A 27,005-nucleotide genomic window follows, 5' to 3' on the forward strand; every position below is an offset into this window, starting at 1 on the left:
TTGTTCTGTAGAGGAGGCCAACTTGACATGTGCTGGTTTGTCCTAGGAGTTAAGACAAATCACAGAGTAGAATAATGAATCTTGAAGTCTGGGGAATAAAGTGCTAGTATAATGGTTATGAAAGAAAAGCTCGGTTAATACCCTCTTTCTCTGTGATATCACATTTTGCAGGTACTTTTTGTGTGTATATATAGCAATAGATACTAAATTGGTCAGCCACCTTGAATATATGTGAAATGACACTAGTAAAGTAGTTCCTATTACTGAAATTGATTGAATTCCATTATGTTTTAATGTCTTCCTAATTTAAAGCTCTAAAACATGTAATACATCTTGTCAGATGCTCGTGACATACAGATATCTGCCGTATATAGAATATTCCCACACTATTAATCAACTAGCCAACTTACCATTTTTGATTTTTAAAATTTTATAAAATTTTAACCAGAACACATGTTTCATCTCTGTAACGTAAAAATGCTTATGATCATTTTAAACCATATTTGTACCATTATATGGTCCATACAAAATTGCATATGGGCCATTTCCACTGCCCGTGCCCCCAGAAGGGAGGAGAGCCACAGATGATCTAAAACAGTGTTAAAACTCTTCTAATAATACAATCCAAATCACTGGTATTTGACCTGAGACCAATTTTATTTTTTAACCCCTTACTGCCTTTTGCTTAAGCCAAAATTAAATTATTTTGTGGCCCCAAATCTTGCCAGTTGTCAGGGCTAAGTGTACTTGGAATTAAAGGTGGGAAATAAAATTATAGGTAATTGAAAGTTTACCATTTAAAATATGTTTATCAATCCATCCTCAGTAGCATTCTCTAAGAATTGTATACAAGAGGCTGCTGTTTCTTCGATGGATTTTGACCAGCCACCAAGATTTCCAGCAAAGTAAGGAGAGATGCTAGCAGAAATCTGGTTGAAGTATGATACCTGTCTCAAAAAGAAAATACATTATTTTAATTGTTTATTGACTGAGACTTTTCAAAAAAAGTGTTTTTTTTTTTTTTTTAAAGATTTTATTTATTTGTCAGAGAGAGTGAGCACAGGCAGACTAAGAGTGGCAGGCAGAGACAGAGGGAGAAGCAGACTCCCCGCTGAGCAAGGAGCCCGATGTGGGACTCGATCCCAGGATGCCTGGATCATGACCTGAGCTGAAAGCAGCCGCTCAACCAACTGAGCCACCCAGGCGTCCCAGTTTTTTTTTTTTTTTTTTTTTTTTTTTAAGGTTTTATTTATTTGATAGTGCACAAGCAGTGGGAGTGATAGGCAGAGGGAGAAGGAAAAGCAGTTTCTCTGCTGAACAAGGAGCCTGATGCGGGACTCCATCCTAGGGCCCTAGGATCATGACCTGAGCAGAAGGCAGATGCTTGGGGCGCCTGGGTGGCTCAGTGGGTTAAGCCGCTGCCTTCGGCTCAGGTCATGATCTCGGGGTCCTGGGATCGAGTCCCGCATCGGGCTCTCTGCTCAGCAGGGAGCCTGCTTCCCTTCCTTTCTCTCTGCCTGCCTCTCTGCCTACTTGTGATCTCTGTCTGTCAAATAAATAAATAAAATCTTTAAAAAAAAAAAAAAAAAAGAAGGCAGATGCTTAACCCACAGAGTCACCCAGGCACTCCCAAGAAAGGGAGTCAAGCAGGGATCTGAATCCAGTTGGGATAGGGGAGGCTATGGTCCTGATCTTCTGGGGATGTTCTGGAATGGAACTAAAAGGATGACCTCAGGATTCTCCTGACGTGGACACACGTTACAGAATTACACTTAACTAGGAAATGCGGGCAAAAGATTTCTCTGTATCTGTAGGAGCAAATTAACGTGCAGATGTTTCATCAAACTTACGGTACAGGAACTGCTGTCGATCGCATGGATGAGAAATCCAGCACAGATGATTTCACTTCTGATGTACTGTGGAGAAGGTGGGACTGATGGTAGAATAACGGATTTCACTGCCACCACGTAACTGTCACTGAAAAATGAAAGGACATTCTCTAAGTTATTGTGAGAAATGAAGGATAGTTGTTCAAAAACAAATTCCTGCAGTGAATTCCACTTATTTATTTAAGTAGAAGTGCAACTATGGAGACCCCTCTCCTAGATGAGGGCTCCACACATACATTCTCTATGGCTACCTTCAAGTGTAGGGAAGGGTAATAAGGGCCATAGGTGTTGTCTGCCTAAGAATTAGTTATACTTTGCATAACTCCACAAGGCTGGAGTCAAGTTCTAAGCATGTTTTGTTATGCCCTAATGGGTTGTAAGGACCACCCTTAACAAATGTTAACATTTTGCTGTATATCCCTTCACACCTTTTTATAAATATATAACACTGATGTAAGCAAATGCATGTACAGATTTTTGCATAAATGCATTTTATAAATATTGGCCTATAATTTGATTTTTCGCCTACCAGTAAATATTTGGATATATTTCTGAATCAGTGCCTCTATAGCTGCTTCATCCTTTTTAATGATGGCATAGTACTCTGCAGTATGGCTCTACCATAATTTATAAGACGGACTTTCAGTTTATTTCTCTACCTTTTGTCAAATAAATAAATACAGTGATATTATAATGAATGTCCATGTGCGTTCCTATACACACATGTGTGTGATTTATTTCCACAGGCCAGCTTTGACATTGGAAATTATGCCGGCCAGTTCCAGGTGTAGCCCTTAAGTGTCCGAGAAGCTTCTACTGCTTATTTCTTTGAATTCTTACGACACTTCTTAGAACGCAGACATCATGCCTGGAGAAGTCCAATGCCCACAGAGAAGTCAGGAACAAGCACTCTAGTGAACAGCCCTAGCTGGCAGCCAGGCCTTTTAAATGTCTAGCATAATTGAGCCTTTGTAAATTCTAAATCGCTCCTGATGTTTTATTTGGCAGTCACTGCATTTTTACTGATAATGGAATATTCTAAAGGTTTGCTAACTATCAATGTGACGTGTGCATAGGAAAAGGAAAAAGGCAAAAGGAAAAGGAACTGCTTCAGGAATCGTACACGGTGCTTTGCACACAGGTGGCATTTAATAGATGACTTTTAAAAATAACTAAGGGTCCATCTAGCAAAAATTCAGATGAACCTCATTCAAGACCAGAAATGCCAAAATTGCCTTCCTTATTTTCATATCAACTTTTTCATTCTACTCTTTCTACAAAACATTACTACAGCACTTGGTTGCTCATACTCACCCATCTTTGAGAGGCCCTCTCCGTGATACAAGCACTACCAAGTCTTTGGGCTTGTCACCATTCACTACAGGACAAGTGATATGATATATCTGATCAGCTTCGCTCACCCAGTCTATGACTTCACAGGACCTGTGTAAATACAACAGTGAAAGAAAGGCTACACTTTCCCACCTGCTATGAATAAGGCATTCACTTCTTCTGTTTGTTTGCAGAACTACATTACTGAGGCCTACATTCACTCTTCTGTTCACATAACCATCCTGCCAAAGCCAGCATTATTTCTCAAAGTCTGTCTTTAGAAAGCTGTTTGGTCTGCAGGAATAATTATGCATGTGATGGAGAGAATGGTGGCCGTGTGATTCTAAGGTCACTGCCCTCCACACTTTGGAGAAAGGCATTTATAGTTGTTTTCCACAAAATTATTTCTGAATAATAATAATAACATCTGAAGAGTAGCGAATTATATGGACAGTCATCAAAGAAGGACTGTTAGATAAAGGAATATGGTCTCCTGGAAAGAGCACCAAGTTCAGAGTCAAACAACCTGTCTTTGAATCCCAAATGTACACTTCCTATCTACGTTATGTTAGGCAAGTCACTTTATTTTTGTTTTCATTTGTAAAATATACATAATAACTATGGGGTTGTGGTGAGGATTAAATGAAAACACCTGGCACAGTACTGAATTAAGGCAGGTACACAAGACAAGTAAGTTGAATTAGAATTCATTCATTCACTCATCCATTCATTCAAGTTCACTTTGGAAAGTCAGGTGACCTAGAAAACAGTGCAAGAAACATTTGAAATGAATTAATACCAAAGTTTAACCATTGTTCCCGACAAAAGCTTTGTACTTGTAGAGTACCTGCAAATATTGATGGAAGAAAACTGCAAAGTGTTTCCTCTTCTTTCAGAGTCTTTTATTATGATAGCACCAACCATGATGTATTATTTTGGCATCTATGCAAATGTAACCCATGACCCCAGAGGTGTTTCACTTTAGTGATATTAAATTGTCTATTGCAGGGGCACCTGGGTGGCTCAGTCGGTTAAGCTACTGCCTTCGGCTCAGGTCATGATCCTGAAGTCCTGGGATTGAGTCCCACATCAGGCTCCCTGCTCAGCACGGAGTCTGCTTCTCCCTCTGATCTCTGACCCTCCCCCTTCTCATGCTCTCTCTCTCTCTCTCTAATTATCTCTCTCTCTCAAATAAATAAAATCTTTTTAAAAAATTGTCTCTAGGGGCACCTGGGCGGCTCAGTGGGTTAAAGCCTCTACCTTCGGCTCAGATCATGATCCCAGGGTCCTGGGATCGAGCCCCACATCAGGCACTCTGCTCAGCAGGGAGCCTGCCCCCCACCTCCCTCTCTGCCTGCCTCTCTGTCTACTTGTGATATCTGTCTGTCAAATAAATAAATAAGATCTTTTAAAAAATTGTCTAATGCAGGGTATCAATCATAATCAAGTTTAGCAATTTTATTTTTTTTTAAAGATTTTATTTATTTATCTGAGAGAGAGAGAGAGAGAGAGACGAGAGGGAAGAGGGTCAGAGGGAGAAGCAGACTTCCCACCAAACAGGGAGCCTGATGGGGGACTCCATCCTGGGACTCCAAGATCACGACCCGAACCTCAAAGACTGACACTCAAATGACTGAGCCACCTGGGCACCCAAGTTTAGCCATTTTAAAGATGAGCCTCCATCTCATCAAGATTAGGAAATAAATCGTAATGCATGATATAACAGGAAGCCCATCTCACCAATCCCCTCCTTTCAGCAAGACGCCCAGTGAGGGCCCAGGAGCTGGGGCTCCATGGCCCCAGAGCTGGGACTCCTCAGAGGAGGAAGGGGCATGGTTTGAGTGCAATCAGACCCAGCCGGTGCAGGTGGCCAGGTGCACAGCCTGTACTCCAGGAAAGAGGTGAAAAAGGCCGAGACTGGATTGGGTTGCAGGAGTCAGGAAGTAACAGCAGGAAGAGATGTAGGCTGATAGGAGCGGGCCCTGATCAGACAGGAAAAGCAGGAAAGAATGCCTCTGACTTCAGTATCATCCAGCTGCCCCTCACCTTCTCACCAGGGAATGCTACTTCACAGAAAGAAGGAGGAACCTCTCATCAAATACCAAGAGAGGGAGGTGGGAAGGACAATTTTGACAAACACTTCCTCAAGAGCAACAAAACTGTATATTAAAGTACAAGGGTGTGCAATTCAGAGCCTGATGGATCTGGGTTCCAATTCAGGTTCCGTTGCTTAGGAAAGCAATCTTGGCAAGCCCCAGAACCTCTCTCTTGTTAAGTGGAAATTATACCAAGTGTGGCGTTGTTGGTAGGATGACACCAGAAGTGGGTAAAGCATGTCAACTCGATAGAAATGATAAATAAATGACTAAAATAATTTTTGTTTTTTCTCAGTAGCATGGGATGCAGTTTTCAGTGCAGTGCAAGTTTTAAAATATACTCTTTAATTTATAAACAATGGGTCCTATGTTGGGCAATGGAGATGGATTGCAATATGGAGGCTGTCCTTCACATGATGTCATTGAAGAAAATATTTTAAATAATTCTTACACATAATGGGGGTCCCACAAAGGTCTCTTGGTAAAGTCAGACAAGAGATGATAAGCCACATGTGCTGGTCTTTCCACGTGCTTTTCAACCCAAACAGATAAAATGTCATGCTCTTCCAGGGTATATATTTTTATCTAAAAGATAATAACAAGCAAAAAAACAAATTACAAGAGAAAAATGGATATTTCAACTTTAAAAACCACACAGAGTCATACGTTGATTGTACCATCTAAGGCATCTTGACACCTGAATAACTAATGAAGCCAGACACTGGCAATGTTACTTCAAATGCTTGGGTGTCTAGAACTTGGACCAGGACATTATCATCTGCGTCCTCTAAATAATATGGGACTTGGGTTATTTAATTATTGTGCAACAAGGTTTCTCTTGAAAAATGAAAAAATGTAAGCCTTTCTCTTTTTATCTCTTTGTGATGTTTCCCTGCCTCTACCCAGCAACACCAGAGAAACAGCATTGGGCTGATAGGCAAGTCAGTGCTTCACCTCCCTCCAGGACCTCAGACACTTTCCTAGGATGTCAAGCATGCCAAGGGGACCCAGGAAGCAAGCCAACTACCTCCAGAACCAACTTAACCTTCCAAAAGGGTTGCTGAAGCACCACGCTTCTTCAGCACAAAGCGTTCTTTCATTTGCGAATCACAAGGGCCCATCCTCCTGAGAGGCCAGTTCCTGGGTTTCTAATGTTGTTTTTCCTTAGATAAGAGGACGCCTGTCTTGGGAGCCATTTGACATAAACAGTAATGTATCCCCTATTACTCCAAACTCTCCTGCTGTTACACTTTTGCTAATAATCAGAGCTATGTGCTCAGCTAGGAACACATTTCTATCCTGCCCATTTTCTCCATCTCTTTCAGGGTGCTTTGAAGTTCGTGTTGAAATGTGCCATCTTATAATCATCCCCATGGCAACAAGCTGTGAGAAGACAAATAAACAGAGGGTTAAGACTTCACTGCAGGAATCAAGCAGATGGACAAGTCAGGCTGTGAGGGAGAAAACCTTTATTTAAACATAAACATCTTCAAGAGGAGAATGAAGAAATAAGAAATTGACTAAAGGCAGCCTAGAAAGAAAAGGAGTGGCTATCTTTTTATACCATTCTACCTTCCCAATTGACCTCCGTGCCAAGACTGTCTTTAAACTAAGCACACAAAGGAGGACATGTCCTGGGCTGTGGACATGTATCAAACAGAAAGCCATGAACGGGGCTCAACTGCTGGCAGACACTCACCCCTGGCACAGCCATGCCTACCTTTACTCCCTGTACGGCAGGAGTAAAAGGAGGCTCCCTGGTGTAAATCCTGAAGGAAGTCGTCTTCTCAGAACTCTGAGGCTGTGTGGCCCTAAGTCTGGGGCTCTGTAGTCTCAGAGGAGGTAAGGGCAGGTGGCCCGGGTGAATTCCTTACCTTCTGTCCAATTTAGGCCTTGGGGCAGCCATGATCTACACTAATGGAGTCAGGGTGGAAAGGGATGGAATCTAGGGCTGAGCACTCACTAAGGGCTGAAGTGGGTCTCCTCAAGTTCCTATGTTTCAGGTCTCTGTGTACTTCAGAATGTGACCTTATTTGGAAAGAGGGTCACTGCAGGTGTGATTAGTTAAGATGAGGTTAAAGTGTAGGAGGGTGGGCCCCAATCCAGTAATGACTAATATTCTGACGAAAAGGAAATCTGGAGGCAGATGTGCACCCTGGGAGGACCCCATAGGAAGATGAAGGCAGAAATCAGGTGACACATTGACAAGCCAAGGTCTGCCAGAGATTGCCTGCAAAGCAGCAGCAGCGAGAGGAGAGGCCCTTTCCCACTTCAAGAAGAATCAAGCCTACCAACACCTTGATCTCAGACATCCAGCTTCCGGGACTACAGATAATACCTCTCTGTGGTTTAAGCCACTTGGTTTGTGGTACTGTAACAGCAGCCCAAGGAAACTGTCACAGCATAGTCCCGGGAAGCTGCTCCCCGGGTTGTAGACACAACGTTTCCTGCTTCCTGAAGCCACAGTGAACCCCAAGCTGAGCAGCCACCATTAACCTCTGTCCTGACAGAGCTCACTAAACCTATCCAGCACCAAGGACGTCATTGGACGAGTGAACGGGATCTCAATCCTTCCCCCAGAAGGTGAACGTAGCAGAAAGTCCTCCTCATCGCTGTGCCGTGAGAATCAGCAGCACGGATGTGGACAAAGCTGACAATGAGGGTGGCGGTAGGTGCTGATCTCTTTAAACCCTAGTATTTTAGAAAAGCCAACTTCCACTGAGTGAAAAAAAATTCTCCAAGACCAACTCTTCAAGAGAACATGTTCTCTTTCACGCTCAGAAGAACACAGGTTAAATTCCATCTGTAACCAACTCAAACATTTTTATCACTTGATGCCTGGCGAATTTTATTCTATGAAATGAAGCTTAAAATGAATAAGCTTGCAATTTCTAACAATTCATAATGATACTGTTTTTTCATTCTAATAAGATTCTGTTTAATGGATTTGGATATCTTCTATAAACAGCTGAAGAGAAAAGGATCTAATCTTGGAATTTTATACTATCTGTTTTACACTCTCTCTTGTTATTGAGACAATATTATGGGAAGGAGGACAAAATCATTTTATACAGAGACCTCGGTGGGGAGGGGAGGCTAACCTTCCTAGGAGGTGCCTGGGGAATGACCCCAAGGGCTCAGGGGAAAAGAACTGGACAGCTGGGGCTCTGGGACCAGCTCCTCCCCAGCTTCAGTGAGAATAGTGTCCTCTGGTCTGTTTCCTGTGCTGGGTTTTGTTCCGTGGAAAAGTTTTCAAGCAGTCCTTGCCATTCTGGCTTTCATCATCATCACTCTGTCAAGTCAGTCTTCTAGCCATGCTGATTCCTACCCTGAGGATTTGGCTGGAGCTGCTTACTTCCCGGACAGCCTCTTCCACCCTCCAGCATCTATATAAGCTATCTGCAAGGAGGAAAGAATGAGCCCCTCTCCAAAATTTTCTCTAAATATCTGTCTTGCTTTATTTTGGGCTGCCTAAGAGCTGATCTTAATGATTTAAATACTACAAATTCTCACTTGTTCATAAGCTACCTGAAAATCATTTTTCTGCTGTTGCGTGGGTATGTGTGATGTTGCCAAAATAGTCCACAAGCTCCTTTAGGGTGAGGGTGCTGCCTGTATTACTTTTGTCCCTTGCATTATTACTATTAATTCCATCACTGTACATAGAAATATGAGTTACAAGAATAAGTATTATCCAATTTAATTACAAATGCCAGAAATCATAGACTTTTGACATTTAACTAATTTGTATCAACAAGTATAGATTTTTTTCTTTTTTCTTTTCTTTTCTTTCTTTTTTTTTTTTTTTGGTGGGCAGCAAAGCAAGATATATTGAGCGATAGCAAAGTGATAGTACAAAGTTCCGCAGGAGAGAGGGGACCTGAGAGAGTTGCCCAACAATAAGTGTGGATTTTAAAACCTGGAGTAAGTATGATTCACAACAGACAGTGTACGAATTATTCAATGAAAAGATAATAGAAAAAAGAGAGCTGTATTTTAAAATCAAAACAATGTAAAAGTTTTAAAAAGTAAGAGAGAAGAGGATAGCCTAGAACTGGAAAAAATCCAAGTTTTATCATAAATATAATCTAAAGAACTGGAGGGCTTCAAATTCAACAGAAATGATGTAAGAATGTTGCTTTGATTATATCATACCTCCTACTAAGTATCTGTCCAAAAATTAAGAATTAAATATTGATGGCTCTTCTTAGACACTAACAAATGCAGCATTTTTTTTTGTTTAGGTTTATTTTGGCCCCAAACTCCCAAAGAACTGAAGTTTTTATATATTATATGGCTTCACAAAACATGCTGTCTTCCTTCATTCCAGATGCATGTTTGCCCTTTCCAATGCTGCTCAGAAGCCAGCAAGAAGAAGATTAGAATTCTTAGAAGCAAGAAGCAGATTTCATACTAGTAAAAGAAAACAAAGTCTTGAAGCATCTTTTATGTGGGATAAAGAGAAAAAGAGCATTTTATAACACGAAGCCTATGTTTTTGCATCACTGAATTAGGCATGCATGGAAACAGAAGTGGATCCAGAGAGGGTAAAGGGAGATCTTGAAAGGACTCACAAGTGAAGACAAAGACATAATAAAAGCCAACAACCCAGAACAAAACACTGGCAAGAGGTCAGAGTTTAAAAGAATCAGTGAAGTCGTATCTGAATTTGCTTCAATTTTAAGGTAAGTGACCATGTCATTTATTGTCCAGACTCGGGCATGGAGGCTTTATTAGTAATTATGATAAGACAAATGATGATGATGTACCAATCACTAATTAAGATGGGACAACCAGGACTGTCCCAGGAAATTAGGACCTATGGTCACCCCATCGTAGAGGCTGTTGCTTCACTGAAAAAACCAGTACACACTGGATGTGAGCATAGAGAGCTGGCATGACTGAGCCCCTCCCAGGTGTGATCTGGGACTGCTGCAATCTGGGACTAGTTAGTGTGGGCACCACCTGCCACGGTCTCCTAACATACCTCTGAAATTTGATAAAATCAGAACCAAAATAATATGTGTGCATTTAGGTTTGATGATCCTCAAAGCAATGTAAAAAAGTGTTAAGAAGTCAAGACGAGGCTTCTTTCTTATGAAATTCATCATCTAGGTAGGGGGAAAGACCATGAGTAGAAAGTTAAATTACTATGTAAGACCTCGACATCAATTCAGCGTAGCTGTGGACACAATGCCACAAGATGGTGCATAATTAATTGACAGATTCACTCTGAAGAAGTAAGTGCTAAGAGGGTTCCTACCAGGGGAGTTCTGCAGTCAGGGGTGACAGAAGAGGCTTCATGCAGAAGAATTTTGTCCTGGGGCTTAACGACCAGTTCGTATGGGGGCTGATGGCAAGGAGAAGGAGAGAGAAGTGGAGTATGAGAACTAAGGTCAGAGGTAGGAATATGCAGGGTGCACCAAAGGACCCCAAATCCATAAGCATGGAGGACTAGAGACAGAGCTGGAAAGATATTTGGCTTTTAGAAAAAGTCTCCCAGAAAAGTTTTTTACCTTCTTAGAAGCAGCAGCAGGAGCAGCAGAAGCACCACCACCATGACCACTCTCATTTGTGAGGGACAGTGGGCTGTGTGTATACCCGGATGCCTCCTACCTTTTCTACCACACTGGTAACCTCCCAACCACTTCTGGCTGCCAGATTCTTGAGAGCCTCCACATTGGCATTACTCAGGGTTCCCTAAAATACAAATATTGTAAAAGCTGAGAGAGTTCAACCCACAGATATGGGATCAAAGAGTTTCTTTTTTTTTTTTTTTATAATTTTATTTATTTATTTGTCAGATGGCACAAGCAGGGGGAGCAGCAGGCAGAGGGAGGAGCAGACTTCCCTGCTGAGCAGGGAGCCCGATGCAGGACTTGATCCCAGGACCCTGGGATCATGACCTGAGCCGAAGGCTGACACTTAACCGACTGAGCCATCCAGGCATCAGGTGATCAAATAGCTTCTGCTTTGAAAATAGGAAATGTTAGAGCCAAAGTGGTAATGCTGAGCTTAGAACTAAGCTATAGGTAACATAATTTCTGTCTCCCAACTCTTAATTCAGAATTCAGACAAAATAACACGAGGCCTGCATGCTTTGCAAATTAGTGTCCATCGCATCAATGGGTGTCCGGAGGAAAGACAACATTACCTTTCAATAGGACTTGGAATCAACATGTTGTAAGGGCCTATTTAGCCAGAGTGATTCCATCCGATTCCATCCGGTTAAACAATGACTTTGTTGTTTATGCAGTAAAACTTAAACTGACCCTGCCCGCCCCCCCCCCCCCCCCCCCCCCCCCCCCCCCCACCCAGGGAACTTACTTAAAAGCAAGTCCGGGAAACCAGTCCCAGGTAACAACTCCCAAATACAAGGGTGGGTCAGGCCAGGTGGAGGTATCCAATCAGTGGGGGCCCATGCTGTCCCCCTAGCTACTAAGGAGTATGGGCCCAGACCTTTGGGTGCCTTTTGGGTGCCAATTCTGACCAAGTTGATAGGCTAGTTCAAATATCTACTATAGTGTAAATTATGATTCATTTGGTCACTTATGTGTGACCTAGCATGACTGGGCAGCTTTCTCTGTGTGTTACAATCTCATTGGCCACCTGTGCGTGGCCAGGCCCAACCACATGGCCTTTGCCCTTAAAAGCTAGTCTGTAAAGCAGAGAGAAGTCGCCTCTTTGCAAGCGATGGCCCTGGCCGGTCAGTTTGATTCTCAATGCTTGGCGCAATATAAAGCTTTGCTTGACCTTTGCTTTGTATCAGTCTCGCTCCTATGATTATGAACCCAACAATGTCATCAGTAAATTTGTATTTCCCTTTCTATTTTATGGTCAAAAACTTTAAAAATGCCCAATACTGGGGTGCCTGGGTGGCTCAGTAGGTTAAAGCCTCTGCCTTCAGCTCGGCTCATGGTCCCGGGGTCCTGGATCCAGCCCCGCGTTGGGCTCTCTGCTCTGCGGGGAGCCTGCTTCCTCCTCTCTCTCTCTGCCTACTTGTGATCTCTGTCTGTCAAATAAATAAATAAAATCTTTAAAAAAAAATGCCCAATACTTTTGTTGTTGTATCATAAAAATGCAAGCTGGAAGGCATGTCATTCAGCACAAATCACTGAGAAGTCAGATCCCAGGGTCACACTGCCTGAATGCATCCCATGACAGAGCCTTCGGGGTCTGTGCTTTGGAAACTGCTTACTGATTGGTTTTGTTTCATTTTGAAAGGACTGGTTGATATAATGCTCCTTTCCCTCTAACCTGTGCGGGCACAACCTAAATCAGTTAAACATGGGATCTGTCGTTTTTATAATGATGCCATCTTCCGTTTTATAATGACTTGATTCTTACACAAAGAGCTCCCAATAATAACACCGTTACCTGGTTGCTTATGTCCCAGTGTACACAGAGTGACACCTCTTCTTTGTGGGAAATAACATATTTTCTGGAAAAAAAAAAAAAGAAAATGTTAAGTAACATGTTAAAATAATAATGTTTAATAATAAATAAGTTTTCTTCCCGGCATGCAGCACACAATAGTAACCATGACACTTTCTTGGGCCGGTATCAGCAGTTTTAAAAGCTGCTTTTAGTAGTGGAACAATCAGGAAGAACAATTTCCGTCACAGTTAGCCTCCAGCCAGGAAACATCAGACTTTCTCATTTGACATTATGTGGGAACACAGACCCAGAGAGGAGCCCTTTGTTATATAATTTGTTAGATAAGAGATGATAGTATAAAATCCTTACATCCACATCCTTACCTGCCGAGGCGAATTCTCTTGCGTGCAATAGCTCCACGATACCGTCTAAAATCTTCCTTTTATAAAAGACAAAGGAAAATCAATAAATTTCTAATATTTTAGTGCTGTAGTCCTTAAGTCTCTCTCTCCTAATTCTGTTGCAAGGGCTAGCTGGGACACACACAGTCTCTGTGTGAACTGTCCTCATCACCCCCAAAGGGCAGGGGCATGGATAAAAACATAATCTTGACAGCCCTGTTCTCTTCTTTTTTAAAGTGGTGGTGGTTATCATTTCTGTCCCAAAATGACACCTATGTCTCACTGCAGAGTTTGTAGAAAAGGTGAGAGTTGGCACCAAGGGGAAGATAGAGTTCCACTGGGCGTGGGACAGCAGAGAGAATCGGATGTAAAGCGGTGGGAGAAGACAATCAGAAGTATGACCCAGAAGATGATACACTGCCCACAGCAGCACGTGGCTGAGCAGAGGTGTGGTCTCCGGGGTCTCTGTCATTCCAACAAATGATCAGAGTGACTTGGGGAAGAAAAAGAAGAAGAAAGAAAAGAAAAAGTCCATTTTACTTTGTGATGTAGAAAAGAAAAAAAAATATCCAAAGAGGAATAGCCTTGAAAGGCATTACTGGTGTGAGGGGATTCTGGGTGGAGCTCTGTACCCACCACTTCCCCCCCAGAAAAGTGATCTGATTACTGAAACTCACGTGCTAATAACTGACCTCTGACATGGGTTTGATTCTGGGAAATGTGACCAGTTCTTCCTTATCATCGACAGCATTGTAAATGAGAAAAGCACTGTTGATGTGCCGGCCTTGGCCCTCAGACCACTCCTGACAGTCAAAGGCTTCCACACGCACTCCCACTTCCACACTGCAGAGGGCGACACAGGGCAGTGGGCAGAGAACCCGAGAGAGCCAGGCCTTCTCTGCCTGAGGCCACCACCACTACTCTCTTCCAAGTGAGAAAAAGAATGACGGCCTTGGGCTTTCTCTCTCCTCAGTGGCAAATCTATGCAACTGTTAAAATCCTCTTCATCAGGCTGACGGATCTGATGCTGTAGCCCCTGGTAGCATTTCTGCTTTACTTTCCCACCATCAAGTGGGAAAAAGGCCGGTTAGGACTTTATACACATTCATGAATATATTTTGGTAAAGTGATGTGGCTGGGAGTTAACTGGACCACAGTCAAGTTTTCTCCCCTAGAAACAACTATTCTACATTAAAAAGCATCAGACACTAAAACTGGATAGGAAACATAGATACTCTTTTCCACACTTTAAAAGAAAGAATACCAAATTAAATATTTTCCTTGTGTATCAAGAATAATAAAAATAACTGCAAAGTGGTTTGGACTTCTTGGTGATAAACCACAGGTCCATTATGAGTCAGGTGACTATGAAGTTACTGGGACTCTTTGGAGAGTGAATTGAAGAGTTAATAATGACAGGGACATACCAAGACCATACTGGGCCAGCTGGGAGTCACCCTTATTAAGATACAAAAACCAAACCACCACAATTTATCAAGTACAAAGAGGCTCCAAGCAGCAAAGAGGGTGAAAATGAGTGTGTACAGATGTTGACGACTGAGTGAAGTTTCAAAAAAACAATTAGAAGGAATGTGGTTACTTTGCAGGAGTTCTTACACTCACCTCCAGATGGAAAGAAAAATAAAAAATTATTCATGTGCAAGTCTGAATTCATTCACAGCCACCTAAGAACACTAGGCAGACTTTACCAGGTCTGAAATGTATTGTTGACAATGGCATTGAAAACAAGCCGATCTCCAACAGTAGACGGTCCCCGGAACTTAAACATGTCCACAGACTTCAGAAGGGGGTGTGCCCGACAGAGGCGTCTGAGGAAAGAAAGGGGAGAGACAGAGGAGGCAGCGCTCACTCTCAATGTAGTTTCATGAGCTGTTGATTTGCTTAACACATGCAATCGATGAATATTTGATGTGCTTTCTAAGTAAACGTCTCTTTTAACTCTTTTAAGAAATGACTAGATGATGTATGTGGAGAGTGAGTCCATACACAGCCCGCAAATATTTTGGGAAAGACCATGTCCCCGAGCTGTGGGATCTTTACCGAGGTGCTTTGTGCTTCTGCTCTTGTGGTGACAGCCCTGATCTTGTTGTCTTCCCTCTAACAGTCCCCCTGAAAAAAAGCCAGTGTCTTGGTTCTCATCTGAGGGTTCTGTTCATGTGGATAGCTTGTGATCACAATCACAGGAAGTTGTGACCCCCAGGTTAGAAGGGGGACACAGGGAAGGAAATGCCAGCTCGTACGGTTCACACTAGTTCCTTCGCTTCATAGTTAACTGAATTTACTCATATAGCAAAAGACCCCCCCCCCCTTTTTTTCCCTACAGGAAAATTACCTGGATTGCTACACAAAGCCTGAAGGGCTACCAGGTACACATTTTACAATGAGTGTGTGTGTGTGTGTGTGAAATTTTGAAATATTTATAAAGTATATTTGATCTCAGAGTTACTTTGATAATTTTCTACGTTTTAGATTCCCAATGTAGTCATTCAGTTACTCAGAGGAATTGTGCCAACACCGAGTGAACACTCTGCCATACTTAATTATACTGTAAGCCTTTACAGTAGAACAGGCTCAAATACTTTATTGTCATTGAGAATGACAATCTCATTTTTAAAACGAGCTCTCTTATTTGTGCATAATTTATAAAAAGGATTTCTACAGGTTTCTAACTATTGTCACAATTATAGACATAGTCACAATAAAATTCTTTTAACTTTGGGAAAATAAGATCTTCACAATCTTCAACAGTTACAAAAATTGTTGGTAGGACAGTTCCTGTTCAAATGCATTTTCAGACAACACAATGTTCCTTAAAGCTGCTCAGTTGCCTACATGGCTCCATTAAGAATAAAATGCCTTTTGGGACACCTGGATGGCTTAGTCAGTTAAATGTCTGCCTGAGGCTCAGGTCATGATCCCAGGGTCCTGGGATCAAGCCCTCTATCAGGCTCCTGGCTCAGCTGGGGAGTCTGCTTCTCTCTCTCCCTCTCCCTCTGCCCCTCCTCCTGCTTGTGCTTGCTCTCCCTCTCTCTGTCAAATAAATAAATAAAATCTTTAAAAAAAAAGAGAATAAAATGCCATTTTTTGAAACTGAAGAGTACTTAAAAGTTTTCTTCCAAATTTCTCTTTCTCATCTTATTTTTCAGTTAATCCTCTGGCCATAATGATTGTAACCAGGGATGTGAGAGGTCAATCCTATTTGTAAACTGCCTTTAGAAAAGTTTGCAACTTGCCTATTTTTAAATGTAAAGGCTGTCCTCTCTTTCTATTCTGCATCGACTGTGCCATAACTATCATTACAGGGAGTTTCAGGATTACGTGACCAAAATCTACAATTCAGAATAAAGTATCAGAACAGTCATTTCATTTTTATTTTTGAACCAAGAACATAAACATTCACCTTCAAACAAAAGGATAGATTAATCGTAGGGTAAATGGGTAAATGACTTACTTTTTCTCTTTGATAAAAGGCAACACTCTTCTTTCCCTGTCTCCTTGACTATCTCCATAACCAGGACTCAGACCCTTTCTAATCTCTTCCCATTGGAACCCAACCTCATGCACCAAAGGTCAAAACCAAGAACCTTGCAGAAATAGTAGCCACGGTCTCCATCCAAGCCATAATTTGGCCACCAAATGTATTTCCATGATGGTTTGCGTGGGGTGGGAGGACAAGTTCAATGCTCTGAACAGATGTGCCACTTGTGGGAACCATTCCTTCCTCTTCGTCACAGATGGGGTCTGAAAGGTAGATGTAATAAGCATACTGGTAGAGTGAACCGCACAACCTGGGACCATGGCTATTCCTTCCTAGCAGCACACTGAACCCGGGGGATTGTTAGAAAAATTAAATTATTCCCAAAGACTTAAATCTCCTGAGGAAATAAATGGATTTCGTTCTACAGAGTGACTTTCTCCTGAATGGTGGGTACTTAAAGGGAACTGGATAAGATAACGGATCAGAAAGGCCCGTTTAGAGATTGTATTCCAACCTATCCTTCCAGTTCACAGGAATTTTGATTAAAAGAATAGTCACATTTAAACTTCAAGTTGTTTGGAGTGGAGGAGGGGTGGGGAGAGGCAAAAAATCTGGGGCTTGATGGAGACGTTATTATCTTGATTGTGGTGATAGTTTTATGGGGTACACATGTCTCAAAACTTACCAAGCCGTACACTTCAAATACGAGCACATGAATTTATGGTATGTCATAATTATTATTATTCATAATTATTTATTAAATTATTTATAATAATTATCATTTGTGGTACATCGATTATACCTCCATAAGGTTGTTAAAATTAAAGGAATCAGAGCTATAAAGGGCCACCAACGCTGAGAATCTGGAATAGTTTGCTCCAGTATAAACTTCAGAATGGGAACGTGGCCTCCCATAGTTACTGTTTTGCAATGAATGCAGTCACAAACAGAAAAGACACAATGAGTACTTCGCCTGTCCTTCCGCTTCCTTTGAATTGTGTCTGCTCCGTTTACTGAGAAATTGGTTTTTACACTCAACAATGGAGAAGTCATTCACTCTGGCTGCAAAGTAGTAAAATGTATTCAATTATGCTTCCTGTGTCATCTAGTGACTCATCAGCTAGGCTTAAATCTGAGGTGCCATTGCTGAGGAGGATGGGGGAGGATTTACAAATCAGGGGTGCCATCCTAGTTGTGCTGCAGGAGAGCCGGGCTGGCAGCCCAAAGGCACAGACTGGCCAGCTGTTGGGAACTGCAAACGGGGCCATTCTCGGCACAGCCACGTATAACTCAGAAGCCTGATTATAATGACGAGCTACATTTTCTCATGAAATTTTTAGATTTATAATTAATTGATCGTCTTTTCATTCCCCCCCCCTTCATTCCACTGATCATTTCAGTCATTTACTTATAAACATGTCAGAAAGATCCTATAACATCCTAGTATAAACCCCCAAATCCTTCTGATGAGGGAACAGAAGGCAAGCTGAGGACAAAGCAGAAGCTGACATCACACAACCAACCCCCACACCCAAACCCCTTCAACCCCCCAACCCCCCCACTCCCCCTCCCCCGCCATGGGATATATGTGACATTCCTCAGGCACTCCTGGCTGTCTGAAAGGAAAAACAAATAGTCAACTTGTAGAGATCACAATCCTGTAAGACCTGAGTCTACCTCAGTTTACAAATGTCCTAGTGATTTACCAGGAAGAGGCTTTCGTATCAATAGCCTAACTTCCAAAGACCTATAACTCCAGTTCCTGAAGCCCTAACATCATCTTCCCCTCCATAAAATTGAGGGAGGCTGAGACAGAGGAAATGCAAATAAAGTTAAATTTCTTCTAAAACTAAAGCTCATTGATAAGGATGTGTGATAGCAGGAATAAGACATTCCTCCAGGCAGCTCTCAACTGTCTTACTCTTAGTGCCTTACTAAAAGGAAAAACAACTTTAACCTGTCAATGGCAAGGCCTTTGGCATCCTGTAGGTCCTCTTTAGCATATGAAAGTTCTTTCAAACTCTCCCTTTTCCTTACCTCCCCAACCCCATAGTATATAATCAGCTACCCCTAACAACCCGGGGACAGTAGCTCTTTCTGCAGAAGGGTCCCATCCCTGAGCTTTAATAAACCACCATTTTGTACCAAAGATGTCTCGAGAATTCTTTCTTGGTCATTGGCTCTGGACCTCACCCCACCCAACCTCACTTATTTTCTAAAACTTCATCATATCCCTTGGCCCTAAGCCCTTCCTTTCTCATCTGGCCTAGGCCTACCACTCCATCCCCAGTGATCTCCATGGCCACTCCTACCATCTTACCCCCATCATATTCTCTTTCAATCTCTCTCTTTGCTCAGCTATGAGACCTTTTTTCAGTCCTATAACTAAGTACTGTCTTCAACACCAGGGCATTTACATATGCTGTTCCATCTGTCAGTTGCAATTCCCCTGGCCAAGACCACCTTCTTCCCTTTACCTCCTATTCTCTTATAGGGGAGCAAATTTTGCCATCCCAATATGTACCTCTTCAGGCTCATTGTTTTTAGGAAACTACAGATACAAGAGAAGCTCTGAAAACCCAGTAGAAGTTAGCAGGTGGTAAGAGACATTTAGGTATATAAGAAAAATTTCCATTTGTAAGGATGTTTCCCTTGCTGTACCAGAAAGAGGGGGATGACTCGAAATCTAGAAACTTATCAGTGGAGAAGACAATGGCTTATATCTGTGTAATAACCTTATTCTTGTTTCCTGTGCTTTTCTTGGTAACCTCCCATAACTGACCCCCACCCCCAATATCATCTTTTGTCTTTGGCTGAAGATAGTATTTAAGGTGATGGCTTCAGCCTTTTCAGTGAGTTATTGTTTTTCTGGGTCTCTCCCATGTATATATGGAATTTAACTTTTGTTTGATTTTCTCCTATTAATCTGTCTCATGACCATTTAATTCTTAAACCAGCTAGAAGTAATTTATAGGATAGAGGAAAATTTTTCCTCCTCAGTACTCTGTTGGCCAATCCCAGGCATCTTTTCTTAAAGAAAGCCTTCACAGACCTAACAGCTAATTCCCACTGTTAGGAGCCTGCACACGTATCTTTTTTCTTTCACAGTTATAGTATTTTTTTTTTAAGATTTATTTATTTATTTGACAGACAGAGATCACAAGGAGGCAGAGAGACCAGCAGAGAGAGAGGAAGAGAAGCAGGCTGCCCGCTGAGCAGAGAGCCCATGCAGGGCTCAATCCCAGGACCCTGGGATCATGACCTGAGCCGAAGACAGAAGCTTAACCCACTGAGCCACCCAGGCGCCCCTCAACAGTTATAGTTTTATGTTTATTTGTGTGATCTTTGACTATCTGACCCACTAGATCCTAAGTTCTTTTGTTCAGGAACTGATTTTCTTTTTAAATTCTAATAATTTCTGAATATGGGCATTTGGTAAATATTTATTGAATGCATGTGCTGATTTATTCCACATTCATAGTTCTTGCTCTCAACAGAAACTTTTTAGGTAACAAAATGATTGTACTGATTTACATTTCTGTATGTTATTTTTTAGCGTTCCCACTGCTCCACATTTTCACTTAGACAATACTGTAGTTGGCTCAAGTTTTTCTAATTTTGTGGGTGTGACATATCTAGTGTTGGTTATAATTTGCATTTCCCTGATTAAGGAGGTCCAACATATTTTCACATGTATATTAAACTTTGTTACCTCTGAATGAAATGTCTGTATCATTTGCTTCAAATGTTACTTCTCTCCCATTTTTTTAATTCTTTCTGGAGCTTTGATCAGATGCATGTTAGACTTCTTATTCCTTTCTCTATGTCTCCAAATCTTTCATACATTTCTCATTTCTTTGCCAATCCATCTGCATTCTGGTAACTCCCTCAGATCTGTCTTCCAGTTACTGTCTTATCTGCAGTTTATCCATTCACTGAGTTTTATATTTAAATTATTATATATTTTTATTATATATAATTATATATTTTTGTTATTATATATATTTTTGTATAGAAATTCTCTTTGTTTCTTTGTCAAACCTTCTAGGTAATTTTTTATTCCTGATTAATACTTTTGATTCTCTTTTATTTTTTAAAATACATTAACATTCTTACTTAGTGTTCTTTATATGATAAATGCAGTTAATTATAGTCTCTCTGGGCCCCCTTCTATTGCCTAATTCTTCTCTGGATTTTGATGACGCATTTATTATTATCCTTTATGATGTTTGTCTAAGAGTTCATATTCCTTGGATCTATGTGTGTGGGGATTCCTGAGAGCTGGGCTTAAAGTCATTTCTCCAGGGGTTTGCATTTTTGGCTACGGATCAGTTGGGGGAACTATATAACATGGTGCCACTTCCCACTTCCCCCTAAATTTGACATGGGTCTGTTTTAGTCCAAATAATCAAGTGAATTCTGAAACCAAGTCTACATGAGAATGTGCTTGTGATTGAATTCTCAAAGGGAATCAGTTTTTTTGGGGGGGGGAGGGGTATTCTGTATATTTTTCCCATTCTGCCTAGGGCTATTGCTGAGATAGGAAAAAATCCCTACAAGAGCTCTCTGTGAATTGGGATTTTTCCACTTGACTCACCAAAAATATCATTTTTTTAGGTTTGCAGCTATATATAAGTTTTTCTGATCCAACCTTCCATGTAACATGGGCTGCTGGCTTTGTGTCCTAATTCTGTGCAGGCCCATTAACACACAAGTTCTAGGTCTTCTAGCACCAACAGAGTCCTGAACAAATGCCAGCTCTTCTATCTCCTCACATTGCTGCATTTGTGTTTTCTAATAGTTTCTGGACTTTGAGGATTTCTCTTATTTTTCTGCCTGCGGAGATGTGTTTGCAAACGTGTTTGTAAATATTTTATCCAGAAATTTAAGCTTGTTCTAGATACGAGTCTGCCATATTGCCGTCATCAGGACTGGGATGATTCCTGAAGTGATCTTCAAAAGGTACATGAAACCTTCAATCCCTTTCAACTTCTTTGTTTCTCTTTTTTTGCTATTACTGACTTCGTCAGATGATGTCCTATTATTATCTCAAACTAGTATTGATTTTTTTTAGGTCAGTATCTTTTACTTTTTTGTTCAAGATAAGTATAAACAATCTCTAAAATACAATGTTAAGTGACAAAAAGAAAGGTGCATAGCTGTTTGAATACTGCCTCTAAGTAAGGGCAAGTGTGTGTGTGTGTGTGTGTGTGTGTCTAATATTCATTGTCTTTGAGATAGGAACTGGTAAACTGGGAGATACTGATTGTAGGAAGTCTTAACCTTTTAACCGAATGCCGTCTCGTACCTTTTGAACTTTTCACCCTGTGCATGTGTACTACCTATGTTTAAATTATTTAAAGTAATTATAAAATTAAAACTGAGTAGGCCTTATATTATGAGAGACACTGTAAAGTCTCAAATATAAGGCGATTCCTTCTTTCCTAAGGGATAACCTTAAAGAAAAAGCTACTCAATTCTTATGAAGACATCCACGGCATCCACGGGGATATACAGAGGTAGGTATTAGGGCAGATCATGTGTGCATAAGCACCAGCGATGACATGTATGCAGAAATAGATGGAGTACAGGTGACTTTGGTGCTGAATGAAGCCTGTTTGTAGGAAATTGCCAATCAATGGAGAAATATGGCTCTGCCAGGCTCAGAGACCAAGTCAGGCTCACAGCTCTGGCTGTGTACTCAGGTTAAGTATGGTAAACAGACTTCACCCTTTCTGCAGGCTTCCAAATTAGAGCATACTTGTCCAGAGGTCAATTTCAATACTTGGACTTTGGATGTTCATTAAGAACTGTGTCATCATTCTGCTTGGACAACTTTTGCCTTCATCGTGCAATTTTGCGTCAGGAACTTTGACCTGAATTGAGGATATTCCAGTTTTTCTTCTCATAACCAGAAAGGATCAACACAGGATAATGCTCATAAAAATTAGATTTCTTGCTAAAAAATAATTAAAATGCTCCAAATACGAAGTCTTTTCCTACAAGCCAAGCTTCTAAACAATGACCCAGGGGTATAAGAGCACATTCCAAAGAAGTCCTGCTTTTACATAATCTAATCTCATTTGTTTGCCTTTTCTTCTGAAAGTATATGAGTTTGACTCAAATTTCTTTCTAACAATATGCATTTCAACCACATAAAATCTTGAAAGAGATTCCAACTAGTTGTGGTATTACTATCAATGTAGAACCCTGGGTTTTCTAAAACCATGGTTCAATAACAAAGGTGATCTAGCTAATTTCCTTTAGAAGGTGTTGTCCAGTTCAAAACAAACTCCATCCAGATACACCAGGTAGCATGTAGACAAACCATGCCCTCATGGCAACTTAAAGTTCCACGGTCCGGCTCTGATGCTAAGAGAAATTGCTTTTAGGTTCTACGCTACCTCGATGGCATGAAAGCTAGTAAATTTTCTAAAAAGATCAAATCAATGAAGTTAGTTTCAAAGTTGCTTTGTGCAAAGGAATGTGGAATAATCCATTTTAGGGTAGATCAGAGGAAACATGATAAAAACAGACTTCTAAAAATCTCTAATCTAAACTGAACTAGACCTCTAGTGTGATCTGCCCAGCTTCCTAATGAACTGAAACTGAAATCGAGTACAATCATTTTACCTCTATATGTGAATGGCTGTAGCACGTGAGAATGACTTCTGTATTCACAGTTCAATGGATAGTTTTTATTTCTAACTTTCTGGAACAAAGTTCACCTCTCATTTCTTCATGCAACTCTAATCCCCTGACTAACGATGCTAGTCTCTCTGGTTCTCCCTGCACCCCTCCCACTGGTCCCTCTAGGTCTCCTTTGTAGATCGTTCCTCCTCCTCTGATTACCTCTTAAATGGCCATGTGCTCCAAGTTTCACTCTTGGTCCCCCAACCTCGTGCCACTGTGAGCCCTCCCTAGGTGACTGTAGGTACTATTTCATCTGAATGACCATATGTCAGCTATTGTGTCTCAAACTAAATCTCCCCACCCTGATTTTGTCCTTTTGGTTGTTCCACAGGCACGTCAGACTAAACTCAACTCATCATCCACGTCTTCAAAACTGCCCCTCCCCTCGCCCTCATATGCATTAGCTCAGTTCATGATACCACTATTAGCTGACCAGGTGGTCAGACCAGAAACCTGAGAGTTACCCTGAACAGCTTCTTCTTCCTCACCCATCTCCCCACATGAGCGACCCTACTCTGCTTTGTTATCCCTTGCATATTTTTGTCCTTTCCCCTCTCCCCTTTCTACTATCATTGCCTAGAATAGCCGCCCCTCACCCCTTGCCTGGTCTCCTTCCCTCTAGTCTCCCCTCCTCTATGCAGAGTGACCATATTCAGTGCCAGCCTAATCATGCGACCCTGCCCAGATCTTCATCGGCTTCCCTCAAGGAGAGAAGAAACGTCAAGCCTCTTTGCCTGGCCTATCTTTTCATGTCCTGCCTCCTTCCACCTTGAATTTTCTCTCTGGTATGCCTTTGCTTTCATGGTTCAGCCATTTCATTACTTTAGCAAAATGCATTTTAAGTATAGTTTGGTGCCGATACCATCTTTACAAAAGGATGGACTCTTCTCAGTAATTTAATGATAATGTCTTAATTTCTTTAAAAAGCTATCTTGGGGGACACCTGGGTAGCTCAGTGGGTTAAAGCCTCTGCCTTTGGCTCAGGTCATGATCCCAGGGTCTTGGGATCGAGCCCCGCATCGGGCTCTCTGCTCAGCAGGGAGCCTGCTTGCCTGCCTCTCTCCCTACTTGTGATCTCTGTCAAATAAATAAATAAAATCTTTTTAAAAAAGTTATCTTGGTAATGGGCATTGTCTTTTTAAAGGGCTGCAAGAATAGAAACCTTTGAAAACCTTTTTTTCCAAACCAGAGTTCATCTGTGAGGTGGTCCCAGGACCATGATGGTGTCATGCAGGGCAGAATGCAAGGCAGACCCACCCAGGTCGCCCCTGCCTTGGCCGTTCCTCTCTCCTCTGGCCTCTGTGTGTCCTCTTCTTCCTTCCTCTCTTTCAATATTCTCACTCTGATACTTTCTCATCTCCTTTCCTTCCTCCTCCTCTTTTTATTTCTTTTTAAACAGATTTATCCCATTCCTATTTTATTATTTTATTTAAATTCAATTATCTAACATATAAAGCATCATTAGTTTTTGATGTAATGTTCAATGATTCATTATTTGTGGTTAACACCCAGTGCTCATCACATCGCGTGCCCTCCCTAATGCCCATCACCCAGTTACCCCCTCTCCCCACCCACCTCCCTTTCCACAACCCTCAGTTTATTTCCCAGAGTCAAGAGTCTCTCATGGTTTGTCTCTCTCTCTCTCTCTCTCTGATTTCTTCCCATTCAGTTCTCCCTCCCTGTCCCTGTGATCCTCTGTGCAATTCCTTATATTCCACAAATGAGTGAAACCATATGATAATTATCTTTTTCTGATGGACTTATTTCACTTAGCATAATCCCCTCCAGTTCCATTAATGTTGATGTAAATAGTTTTAAGTATTCAGCCTTTCCTTCTTCTTCTACAGGGATCTGCTTTCGGAGCTCAGGGGGAGTTGGACCTTCTGTGAACTTCCTGGCCCCTCTGGCAGTGGTGAGCAGAGTGACTGGAGCTGGACCACTCCACTTCCAACCTCACCATTTTGATCTCCACAGTAGGTCATCTCCCCTAGGGCTGCGGGAGATAGGGTCAGAAGAAAAGGAAGGGCAGGGGAGAGGCAAGGCAGCCCTCTTTTTCTTGCCATTCTGGCCCCACAAAGCCTCAGAGAGCCTGAGAGACCACAGCCAGAGAACTAAGACACTCTGGCTCATCAAACCCAGGGTTACCAGGGAAGAGCCAGGAAACAGGAATAGAAACTTAGCGCTTCTGTTCATAGCAAGAATAGAATCAGAGTGCTTCCTGTGACCTTTAGCAAGGTGTGTACGGTTTGGTTTCCATTTCCTCCTTTGTTGATATTATAACCAGCTCATCTGAAGTAATGAATGAGAGACTGCTTAGTAAACTGTGAAGCACCAGATGGATATAGCGTGTTGTCATTCCTTCACTGGTTGATCACTACTGAATGCATTCTTACCGATAAGGACTGCCTGGTCCCTGTCACCCTTCTTTCCTGTCTCTTCCTCTGGAGAACCCCCATTTAAAGAGGACTTCGGTGTCGGTGGTTACATATTGAATTGGCCAGGCCCTCCCTTCTCCGGCTACTGGGTTTGTTGGGGGGAAGATACCAAGCATCACCAGGGCCGAATTGTAATAATAAGGTGAAAAGAAGTGTGTTCGAAGAAAGGACCCTTTACTTGTCACAGTCATATAATTAAAGTTCCTGTAATAGGCTTACTGACCTTCAAACTTGCTATTTTCCTTCATCAAGTTCTTAAAGGTATCTTCATGATGTAATCGAACTTTCCTTCTCTCAGAAGCCAGATTATGTTCCATGTGATCTTGCTCAGTTAGAAGTGTGACTGGTTTTAAATCAATCTCAAAAAAGATAAACACATCTCTTTCATTACCTTGTTAAGTTATCAGAGGACAACACGAGTTTTGTAAAACAAATGATATGTTACATTGTTTTCTAACTCAAGGTAAATAGAGCATTTCTGGGTATTTTTACACATATTATATGACTAAATTTATTTCTTATAATATTTTGAAACTAAAAAAATCATTATAGGCTTAATTATTTCTACATACAATAAGATATGTGCTTTAAAGAGGTTTCTAAATATTTTTCCCTGATTTTTAAATTTTTCAAAAAAGCTATAAAATAAAAAAAGTTCTTCAAATTAATGAACGAGGTGGGGACTTTGAGGTCATTGAATTCCTACCAAGAAATGTTTTCTGCTCCTTGCAAAATTAATATCTCAAAGGGAGGGAATAAACATGTTCTAGAGAAAGCTCTCAAGTACTAAGAGCTAGTTCTAATTTGGAAATTTCATCACATGGTGAAAGCATTATCTAATAAACAAACTAAAAGAATCAAAAGGTCAGAACAAAGTTTTAACTGACCTCTATAAACTTAAAAATCTGACGCAACACAACCAATGGCTCAAGCTCTCCCATAAATACATGTCTGTTGACCTGTATGCATAGGGAAGTCACCTTGAGGCTGGATGGGGATAATTCCATGCTCATTTCCAGGACACCTGAAGGCTGGTACTGACCCTTCACCAAGAAGGCGAAGCAGCCAGTGATTTATAATATGCTGCTTTCAAGTCTAAAACTCCCGTAGACTGCCTTGTCTAATTTGTTTAGGGATATACAGATGTGATAACTTATACTGGCTTAACTCCATAGCCTTGTTTTATTTGTGTGACCAGTGGGGTAAAAAAGTCTACCTGGTGAACTTGTGTCTTGGCTCTCCAATCTATAGATGGAGCCTATTTTGTATAACTGAAAAGGATT

The 27,005-nt window shown here is 41.4% G+C and overlaps 1 protein-coding gene and 1 long non-coding RNA gene across 2 annotated transcripts in view; one reads left to right on the plus strand and one right to left on the minus strand.

Annotated features, from left to right (window-relative positions):
- Positions 1-291: 291 nt before the first annotated feature.
- Positions 292-27,005, minus strand: part of ACOT12 (acyl-CoA thioesterase 12) — a 46,920-nt gene continuing 20,206 nt past the window's right edge. Inside the window, exons 5-15 of the mRNA XM_047731721.1 lie at positions 25,946-26,081; positions 16,701-16,857; positions 14,805-14,924; positions 13,788-13,938; positions 13,078-13,133; positions 12,695-12,758; positions 10,934-11,017; positions 5,769-5,902; positions 3,204-3,332; positions 1,851-1,977; positions 292-947 (exon numbers count right to left, since the gene is read on the minus strand). Coding sequence (XP_047587677.1) covers positions 798-947; positions 1,851-1,977; positions 3,204-3,332; positions 5,769-5,902; positions 10,934-11,017; positions 12,695-12,758; positions 13,078-13,133; positions 13,788-13,938; positions 14,805-14,924; positions 16,701-16,857; positions 25,946-26,081 — 1,308 coding nt within the window. The 3' untranslated portion in view covers positions 292-797. The remainder of the gene's footprint in view (positions 948-1,850; positions 1,978-3,203; positions 3,333-5,768; positions 5,903-10,933; positions 11,018-12,694; positions 12,759-13,077; positions 13,134-13,787; positions 13,939-14,804; positions 14,925-16,700; positions 16,858-25,945; positions 26,082-27,005) is intronic.
- Positions 5,895-26,258, plus strand: LOC125101081 (uncharacterized). Its single transcript, XR_007127761.1, has 6 exons — positions 5,895-7,985; positions 9,832-10,002; positions 13,384-13,542; positions 15,440-15,482; positions 21,476-24,072; positions 25,135-26,258. It is a non-coding gene; the product is annotated as an uncharacterized LOC125101081 (long non-coding RNA).

The sequence above is a fragment of the Lutra lutra genome, chromosome 5, assembly GCF_902655055.1.
Source record: "Lutra lutra chromosome 5, mLutLut1.2, whole genome shotgun sequence".
NCBI classification, from domain to species: Eukaryota; Metazoa; Chordata; class Mammalia; order Carnivora; family Mustelidae; genus Lutra; species Lutra lutra.